Genomic DNA, 10,163 nt, shown 5'->3' with positions numbered 1-10,163 from the left:
CTGTGCAAATGTTAGCCACAGCCAACAACCCGGAGAACAAATATACTTTCAGCTTTGATTAAAAGAGACTTCCTAGTTTTTCGTTTGTGGAGGGGTGGGGTGAGACAGGGAGTCGCTTTGACCAGAACACCTCAGGGATGTGCAAGTTTTGATTTCCCGTTCATCGTTGTATATCTGTCTTTGCTGGTGTCACAAAACTAAATGACACACAACATGATCCTGTGTGAGCTGAGAGGCAGGTTTACAATACGTAGGAAAATTGAAACTTAAATAGTTACCGGTATCTCTGCGGATCCCGTGAGTTAACAGTGAAAAACAACAGCAGCAAAGCATCAGCGTGCTCATGCAGAAACGTGACTACATGTGCCGTGACGTTGTTTTATCTGCTTATGTTCAGCACTGAAAATCAGCAGTTATGTTTTAGCATCTTCTACCGAACATGCAGCCGCATGAAGTACAGACAAACTGCAGCAAAGCTCATATTGTTTCACCCAGATGCTCCTGCAGGACAAGAAGAAACAACAAAAATGGATTTTCCCTACTCTACATTTTTTCATCCATCTGTCATCTATCAATGAGCCCTCCCACAATGCACACACTCATGCAAAAGAAAAAACAACAAACAATAAACTTTAGTTAATAAATTTGAATGTGGCTTTACAGCAACAAAAACCTTTTTAACAACTAAAACTGATCCCACGTTTTTTAACTGCAACAAAGTGTAAACTTGTGTTGGATGTACACTGAGCTGCTGCATTCATTCATGCACACACATGCACACACACACACATACACACACACACACACTCTCACTACTCTACAAGGATCTGTAATCAGACACAGCAAGCACTCTGTTAAGCTGGCTGTGTTTCAGTCTCTGGCTTCTCTCCCTGTTTCACAGAAATGAAACTCATGGAGTTTGCACACACGTGCAAATACACATAAACACAGTGCATAACACTATGCACGCAGACAAATGCACACATAGACACACTGTTACAGACTTACAAAACGTACAGTATGAGACAATAGTAATTAAAAAAAAGTCTGCAATGCACACAAGAAATCCTGAACAGACACACATGCAGAGGCAGCAGAGGCAGGCATCCAGTGTTACTGTGTGGTGGTGGTGTGTGTTTCTGATTAAGCAGGCAACGAGAGAGCACTAAACCCAGTCCTCCCTCTCTCTGGCTGTCTCTCTCTTAACTTGAATCACATCAGGCTGCAAAGATCTGAATGTATTCTGCATGCTCCGACCATGCATTGTGCACATAACATTCAACGCCCTATAGTCAAAAGCAAAAATAGATTAGATTAGAGTTCAAGTATCCGAGATTACTCTTAAAGCCACCCCCAAAACACACACAGATACAGTGTGTGAGCCATTTGTTTATAAAAAGCAGACAAAAATGACGTCTTTAATGTCAGATATATTATGATATCCTGCCGCCAGGGTCAAAAGGAAATCATGTTAAAAAAAGTAACAGCAACAAGGTTGTTCCAGAATAAGATATGAGACCGATTCTTAGAAGTAACTGATAACATATTGCTTTTTAAAAGTTGTTTGGAGGTCAAAGGGCACCTTTAAAAGAGTACTCCACCAATTTAACAGTGCACACCTATAACACTGGAGGAAAAACAACTCGCAAAGCAATGTGGCAGAACCAGAGATATCCACTGTGTCAGAAATCACATGCTATGCACTACATACCCAATACTCAAGATACTTCTGTGTGGAGAAACATTCAAATGTATCTTTTCGAACACACTGAGCTGCGTCCTGAGAGCCTCCTTGCCAGTTTGAGACGGGTAACCATGGTAACCCGTGGCAACCTCAGCTTTAATGGAAATGTAAAATAATTGAAAAAAGTATATCACACCTGGCAAAGTGAAATCTCTACGTACACATGCAGAGCTGTTTTGGTTGCTGTCTGCCATTGTCTGTCTGTTATGAACGTTTTCGTCTACTGCCTTGCATTGTGGGAAATGTATGCCAGCATAGTGTCCAGTGTTTGCTAGGGGTGGGTGTTACTGCAAAATTTGGTTTCAATACAACAAGTATTACAGGGTCAGAGTCACTGATATCGATGCGATACAATACGACACGGGGAAAGCAATGTGTCATGATTTATCAGTCTGCTTAAGTGACAGCTAATGATGACCAATTACAATTTAAAGGTAACATTAACCAATGCTAAAGATCTGATTTAACTAAAATATTAATTTCACTAGGCTGATGTATACCTGAATATTCCTTGTCCGAGTCTCTCTGAACACTGTGCCAGCTCCAAGTTCTCTTTCTCATGTTTATTTGCTCTTTCAATGAGCCGTCACTACTTATGTCAGATTAAAGTAGTCAGGCTCGAAAATACTTTCTGCATTGAATGTCTGCACACAGCTACAGTCACACAGTTTCATTCACTGGGAGTCAGGTGTCACCTTGCAGCAGTAACCGGAGGGCTGGGAGATGAACTTACCGTCCTCCTACTGCAGACTTTGGGTGAATTGAAACTAAGAAAAAGCTGCTGAGTCTGGAGTAAGTTGTGTGAGTGCAGACAAAACAAAAGCAGTGGAGACGTTACGATAAATTGCATACATTGCTTGCACAGACAGTTCTACTTTTGAAATACAAATCCACATGATGTAAAAGAGAGAAACTAATCCCTGTCTTGGTTTTGATCCTATCGATGCCTAGATTGATCTTAAAAATGACAATGTAGTATCGAGAGCATCGATATTTTGGAATCCAGCTTCCCACGCAAGTATTCAAGTCATACAATTAGCCCTTCCAAAGTCTGCCCACTTTTTGCTCTGTGCTCCAAAAATCTTATAAAGAAGACTAGATATTACATTATGTATAGTCACATCTTAAGTTAGCTAATGTTAGCAAAATGCTAGCATCGTCTTGATGTGTCAGGGCCTTAAGGCTACATGCCGCCCTAAAGTCACTAACGTAACTAGGTAAAGTAAAGAGAGACTAATGTTGGGTCAGCAAGCGCTTTACTGATCACCAGAGGGGAAAAGGGGAAACGTACCCAACAGTGCAGGAGCAATGTTGACTCATTAGCTGTGTCTCAATTCAGGGGCTGCAGCCTTCAAGTGCTGCTTTTGAGGACCGATTGTGTCACATCGGCGCGACCAAGGCTGTCACATTTCGAAGGCTCCCTCAAATGCGGCCAAGAAATGAAGCCTTCTTTTCCAGAATTTGGAGGATGCAATAGATGAATCCTTCGTGGCCCAGCCTGAAATATATCAAACGGCAGTGTCTCCAGCGATGAATCACCTCCTCAAGTTTTAAATAAAAGTCTGTGATTTAGGGCTGACTAACTTACTAGCTCATTCCTTCTTTCATCAAGTGCAGCTGGTTGCGAGGTAACAGGAACGCCAATGGGTCGGGGCGAGAACAACTGGTGATGCAACCAGAAAAGTCTCCACAGACCAGGCCATCCAATTTCGAAGACCATTCGGTTTTGATAATGCGGTCTTCAAAGGACATGCCCGAAGTCGACCGCGAAGGACGCGTCCTTCAAAAGCTGCAGCCCCTGATAAGAGACACAGCTATTGTCTTAGCAACCTCAGCGTCTTCTTCTTCCTGGATTTGCATCGTTTTGCCTCGTTCATAACAGTTAACCTCGTGGATATAACCTTCCATCGCATACTGTAGATCTTTTTGTCAAGCTTGCCCGACTTAGCAACAGTAACTAAGGGTGGTGGGGCTTAGGATCAGTCAGTTGGTATATACTAAGATTTTGGACATACCAAAAAAATTGCATATATTGTTTTAGCATACTAAATACTGTGTCATGCTGGTATAGCGGCTAACCTAACCAAGGCCGCTAGCTTCAAGCAAAGATGACAAGCAGGCTACAACCTTTTGTCTTCAGCCCCCAACTGACAGTGACTCATGTGACATCACTTGAGGCAACTAGACACCTTCCTTTGAAGCTACAAAACACTTTATGCACCACGTATATACAGCAGTTCTCTCCAACACCTCTCCAACACCTGCTACAGAGTGGGCATGATTAACACCACCAGATACACATAACGGATCCTGCAGGTTAATCTGAGGTTGAGTCAGACTAGACCTGATAAAATGAAACTAACCACAACACTAACACTATGACCTTATTGACAGCTTATCTTAGCTATCATCTGTCTCCCTCCCTCCCTGCCTGTCTGCCTGTCTGTCTCTGCCTCTTTCAGCAATGCCAGCTGACCCTGAGCCTTTCCTTAACTTTCTGTTTGCCCGCCTCGCTCTTTAGTAACCTGACTAGACCACCCGGGGCTTACTTCATCTGGCTCTCTAAAAACAGGTTTATAATTACTTGAACTATCATGCCCCCATTGGTGTGTGCGTGCTTTTGTGCAGTTATATTTAGATTCATGTGCAATAGCCTAACTGTATGCACTTTTAACCGCTACATGCCCAATACATGAATCATTTGGCATGGAACACTGATAAGGTAATTTATAATTGTGTGCACACACACAAGAGCAGACAAAAGCTCTCTGAATAAAGTTAGTCTAACTTAAATTTAGTGTTCTGTATGTTTGCTGTCATTCTGGTACAAACTCATTGTAACTTAAATAATTAGAGATCATAAAAATAGGCAGCAGAGCGATGTGCCTTTATGTGAAACAGTTGGCACTTACTCAGAAACAACATGCCACCAAGTCTCACTGGCTGCGTAATAACATTTAATCACAGTGAAAGAGGAATGTGAGCTACTCTTCGATGTGTCACACAGGAAAAAAATAGGATCCACAGTTGAACTGGCTTGACTTAGCTCAATGTTGGAAGTCAAAATAGTGAAATGACTGTCAGGATGTCACAATGTGAGCCTTTCTGAGATGAATCATCCCAAATGTGAAGGCCTCATGAAACCTCTTTCTGCAGAAGAGCCTACAATTAACAACAAATGAAGAAGTGCAGCCGAGACACTGATTTGGTTCCCCATGAAGCTCCAGTCAACTGTTCACTACTGCTTTTTTAAAATACAGATCTATATTTTCCTTCCCATGTGAGTTGATATTTCACAGAAAGGCATAGGGGTTGTTTCAGTAGGGGGGTTTGGGGGTCCTCCTCCAGGAAAATGAATTTCCTGCATTCTGGTGAAATTTCATGCATCAATTTGTTCCTTTTCTGCAGTAATTCATGGTGGAAATAAATTAATAATCCTCTGCTACTTTCATGTTTTTATTGGGTGGGAACAAATGTACATATTCTAAATACTGAGGGAGATAAATGGACATGGAGACAAAGGGAATCTGAGCACAGACATGCAAAAGGCCCCATCATCTCTCCTGCATAGGAACAAGACACACAAGCTTTAGAGCTGTTTAGCCTGTTTTTTTGCAGTTGTTATGCATCTCTCTGTGGTGCAACTTTGTAGTTTTTGTGTGTCTGTGGTTGTTTTCCTCCTTTTTGTAGTCGTTGTGAGTCTCTTTGTGTCTCTTTGCAGCTGTTACATCTCTTCATAGTAGTTTTGTGTCTCTTTGTAGTCGTTTTATGTTTCTTTGAGGTCATTTTGAATCTGTAGTTGCTTTGTGTCTCTTTATAGTTATTTTGTGTCTCTTCGCAGTTGTTTGTCCCCTTTCCGTAGTTGTGATGAGTCTGTGTATTGCATCTCTTAATTGACATTTTGAATCTCCTTGTCGACTTTTTGTGTCTCTCTGTAGTCATTTTTATGTTTCTTTGTTGTCATTTTGAATCTCTTCGAAGTGTTTTTGTGTCTCTCTGTAGTCATTTTGCATCGCTTTGTTGTCCTTTTGTGTCTCTTTATAGACGTTTTGCCCCTTTCTATAGTTGTTGTGAGTCTCCGTGTCTCTTTGCAGCTATTTTGCATTTTTTTGTTGACATTTTGAATGTCTTTGTAGTCATTTTGAGTGTCTTAGTAGTTGTTGTGCCCTTTTCCATAGTTGTTGTGAGTCTCTGTGTGTCTTTGCAGCTGTTTTGCATCTGTTTGTAGTCTCTTTGTGTCTCTCTGTAGTTGTTTTATGTTTCTTAGTGCTACTTTTGTGTCTCTTTGTAGTTGTTTTGCCCCTTTCCATAGCTGCTGTGAGTCTTTGCAGACACTTTGGGCCCCTGGGTCTGTGCCGTAAGTGCTCTCTGACTGCAGAGATCATTATCGAGCCTTACCTTGTGGGCAAAGGTTTTTGAAACCTGCACCCAGTATGCCTGATTTTATCGGGAACTTATGCAAAATCTGCTTCAAGTGTTGAGAGACTAATGCCAAAACCAGACATGAAAGACATTTAACTTGATAGGTCATTTGATAGTGCAGACTGCTTCAGGCGGGGCCATCCCACATAATAAACTCAGCACATCCTGTGCTCTTTTGAAATGACTGCTGTTTTGACGCAGGAATGTTTAATTATACATATCTAAATTGGAGCCATACATCTGGAGTGAGTCGATAATATACTGCTTGTGACAAAACCACAGACAGAAAGAGGGGGAGAGAACATTTGTAACATACCACTTAAAACAGCCCCTCCATGTGTAATGAACTCTGCCATTACTCGGATCTGTCACCTGTCTTTCTGTAAACGTCCTACTGTCATGTGGCTTTGCGGTTTATTCGAAATTCTCCAAATAAAAGCTGAAACGAACTGAGAGAACACTGGGACTGCCTGAGCTAAGTTTCACTTTCGCTTCTCAGAAATTGGCCGGCTGCCGCTAAAGCGAGCCGGCTGATAGGAAGCAGAGCAACCCGAGGAGGGGCCAACGAGCTGTATAAAACACAAGCGCAGTGTTTACCACGCCAGCACAAACACACACCAGAGCACGACCTGACGGCTGGAAATCACATCCAGCGGCTCGAGCAGAAGTTTCTCCCGAGCTGTCACATGCAACGTAGCCCTCCACCCTGCGCTGCGTCACGGATTACCTGCAGGATATTTACCGCTCCCAGCGCAGCGCTTGCATTTTGGGATTACACACAAAGGGATCTTTAAACAGCTGCTGTTGTTAGAACAAAACGGTAAGAGTTTTTAAACTGGACTTACGCTGTGCTGCTGTTCTTGAAGGTCAAAAATGATATAATGCAACAATCACGGCTGCTTCTTCCCGGGCCGTGTGCAGTGGGAAATATGGGATCAAAGTGGTGTGGACTTTTTGGGTTGGGTTTCATTCTTCCTCCTTTCCTTATTCCTACTGTCCAGATGTTAACAGCAGCTTTACAAGGAGATGCAGTCAATGAACTTGGCACACTGTAGCAGAGATAAACACTTCAAATAAAAAACAAAATAATAATTTAACTTGTTTCCATGGCTTGGACATGTGATACTGATCATCTGGCACTGAAACTTGAGATCCCCAAAATTATAACACAGGTCACCACCTGTTAATCATTACCTTTTCCTGGAATCTGAAGCTACTTCTCATTAACTAGTGGCACAAGTTTTAGGTAATTCACATTCAAGTATACAGACAGGAGGTGAATCACACACGGGGACAGGCCTGTTGAAATGTGAAAGGTGGTGTGGGTACTGAGGTGTGTGCTCAGCTGATGAGTATCTACAGATGCGCATCGCCTCATCCAGCCAGTCCAGACTCGAGCAATGTATTTATGTCCTGAAAAACTACTTTAAAATATATTGGCTTAACAAGTTACTCAACCTGGAATTTAAGTCATTAAGGCAGAAAAAAATGCCATTACAAGCCCTACAAACTTGTGTGTGCACGCCTGTGTGAGTGCGCAGGCAGTGTACAGTAATCTGTCTGCGGCTGACATCATAGCTGACTGTATTTTGGCCCTAACCGCAGATTCCACTCATATCAAACACAGTGCAGGTCCATGGAAACTTGAATGACTTTCTAACCTACCCTCGGAGACAGTCACAGAATTGTGCACGCCCACCCACACTTCAAATCTCTCCTTATAGAGCATCATGGCCCTATATGGTCATGGCCTAAAGGTTGTGTGTTGTTATTGTGAGTGATGAGATTTACCACCACTGTCTGGATGATTTTGTAAAGACAATGTAACTCCTAATAATTTTCTTACACAGATGATAACTGTTTCTTGTCTTGTCTCTTGCAGGATGTCAGTGTGGTGGTTAGAGATGGGAGAGGGTCTGGGGCCTCTCTCCCCTGTAGGATGGTAGCCGACAGCGCTGTGGAAGGCCATGCCAAGACCCAGCTGTCAAGCTTGTCGTCGTCCTCATCCTCATCCTCATCCTCATCCTCATCCTCATCTTCCTTGTCCTCATCATCATCACTGGCTAGGCACGAGGTCGCTCTCAGCCCTCGCCGCACAGAGTCTGAGCAGCTTCAGCGTCGCGCCGCTCCAGCTCCAAACCCGAGGTCGGTGTCCGTCCCCCCTTCGTACCTGACCCACTTCCCCACCTTCTCCTGCAAGGAGGACTGCAAGATCATCACAGACACAGCGGCCAAGCTCGAGCGCAGCGGCTTCTATTGGGGGCCCCTGGGAGTGGAGGACGCCCATCGCATGCTGCGGGACGCCCCGCTGGGCAGCTTCCTCATCCGGGACAGCCGTCAGAAAGACGTCTTCTTCACGCTGTCCTACCACGGCAAGAGCGGGCCGGTCAGCGTGCGCATCGACTACAAGTGGCAAAAGTTCTCACTGGCGGGCAACGAGCGCTCCTTCCCGACGCTCTTCGCCCTCTTGGAGCATTACACCAGCTCTCCCAAGAAGAGCCTGAGCATCCCGTACAGGAAATGGGAGCCAACGCTGCAGGAGCTGTGCAGGAAGCGCATCATGGGGTTGTGTGGTGGAGAAAGCCGGGTGCCAGAGCTGCCAGTCACCCATGTTGTGCGAGACTTCCTGTTGGAATTCCCTTACAAACTATGACTAGCTTGCCATTTAAAGTTTTGATAGTATTATTTTTAGTTTCAAGAAGGCAGTTTTTACCAAGTGACAGTAAACAGGAGTGTTTGGTAAAGCCTGCCCATCATGTGTTGGAGGTTAGGGCTGCATCGCCATGGCTCCACATAAAAGCATCTCCCTGTGACTGCAGAAAGTTTAAAAAGAGACATTATCGCCACAGTCAGGAACAGGCTGCCTCCAATTGGACAGGGCATGACATTTCAACATACATTACCTCCAGAGACTCAACTTGCACACTTACAGAGCGCCTTCTGGTCTTGAGGAAGCATGAAAACTTGGAAAACGCTGCATTAAGAGAAATCTACAGACACAGCGGGGCTATGACAGAGATTAAAGTACTGGTGGGGTCAACTGGGACTGCTCTACTAGAAACTGTAGTTGCCAGTTTGTGGCGACTAGAATTCCAAAAGTATTTAAAAGTGGATTGTGGAAGGACTTTAGGAGCATCAACAGAGTGGACTTGTTGGAGGTTACAGCCGAAACCTTTACAGGCTGTGGTACTTGGATTTAATTTTGTAGCAGACTCTAATACTCTAATGTTGAATGTTTACAACACACATGAATGTCTGCCAGCACTGATGGCTCTAACACCACTTGATGTCTTTTTAAAATCTGCTCGCAGCAGGCAGATGAGATACTTTAGAGGACGTCAGCTGGTATTGGAGTCACGAGGTCTGGTGTTAAGTTGTACTGTATGTAGAGGCATCACGCCTCTTATTCAACCATCTCTGCCAGGCAGATAATAAGTTTGTCTTTACTGAGTTAAATATATAAGAATATTTTTTATATTTTTTATTTTCTATGATATGAAATAAAACATATTTAAACTAACCTTGCTGGATTTTTAGTCACTTTTTGACTGTGGTATGTTTCTCCCAGAAATCATTTCATGTGCAGGGAGAGGTGGGAGTTGGCAGGGGCGGAGGGACAGACACACACCTTGTCCACACTATCTCACATACTTTGTCCACAGTCTGTCACACACAAAAGGACAGACAGACAGACAGAGACAGGAAGCGTGACACGGCTACGTACAGTATCGTCACCACAATGACTCATTTGTGTAGGGTAAAGTGACAAGTGGGTGGGGTTACATTGGTAGTAAATGGACTATTACGCTTAGACACGCACACTTACCAGAAACAGGGGCAGAGGTGACACATAATGAAGAGAGTGATTGTGTGTATGTGTGTGTGTAGCACTTTTAACTTAATGAGGACCCAGCGCATAAAATTTCCTCAGGAGGAAGTGGGAAATTTTCAGGGGGTTGGTGGTTTGATAGACATGTTAGATCAAGGTCAGGGTCAG

The 10,163-nt window shown here is 43.6% G+C and overlaps 1 protein-coding gene across 1 annotated transcript; it reads left to right on the top strand.

Annotated features, from left to right (window-relative positions):
* The first annotated feature begins 6,755 nt into the window (after positions 1-6,755).
* Positions 6,756-9,686, top strand: socs1a (suppressor of cytokine signaling 1a). The gene is made up of 2 exons (XM_033644322.2): positions 6,756-6,986; positions 8,049-9,686. The coding sequence occupies exon 2, from the start codon at positions 8,106-8,108 to the stop codon at positions 8,817-8,819; it is 714 nt and encodes a 237-aa protein (XP_033500213.2). The 5' UTR covers positions 6,756-6,986; positions 8,049-8,105; the 3' UTR covers positions 8,820-9,686.
* Positions 9,687-10,163: the final 477 nt, after the last annotated feature.

This window comes from Epinephelus lanceolatus, chromosome 18 (genome assembly GCF_041903045.1).
Source record: "Epinephelus lanceolatus isolate andai-2023 chromosome 18, ASM4190304v1, whole genome shotgun sequence".
NCBI lineage: Eukaryota > Metazoa > Chordata > Actinopteri > Perciformes > Serranidae > Epinephelus > Epinephelus lanceolatus.
Note: the sequence above shows the minus strand (reverse complement) of the source record. Positions and strands in the feature narration are given on the sequence as shown.

What these genes read in the sequence shown, in the direction of transcription:
- socs1a (XM_033644322.2), top strand. Translation starts at nt 8,106, where the DNA reads ATGGTAGCCGACAGCGCTGTGGAAGGCCATGCCAAGACCCAGCTGTCA.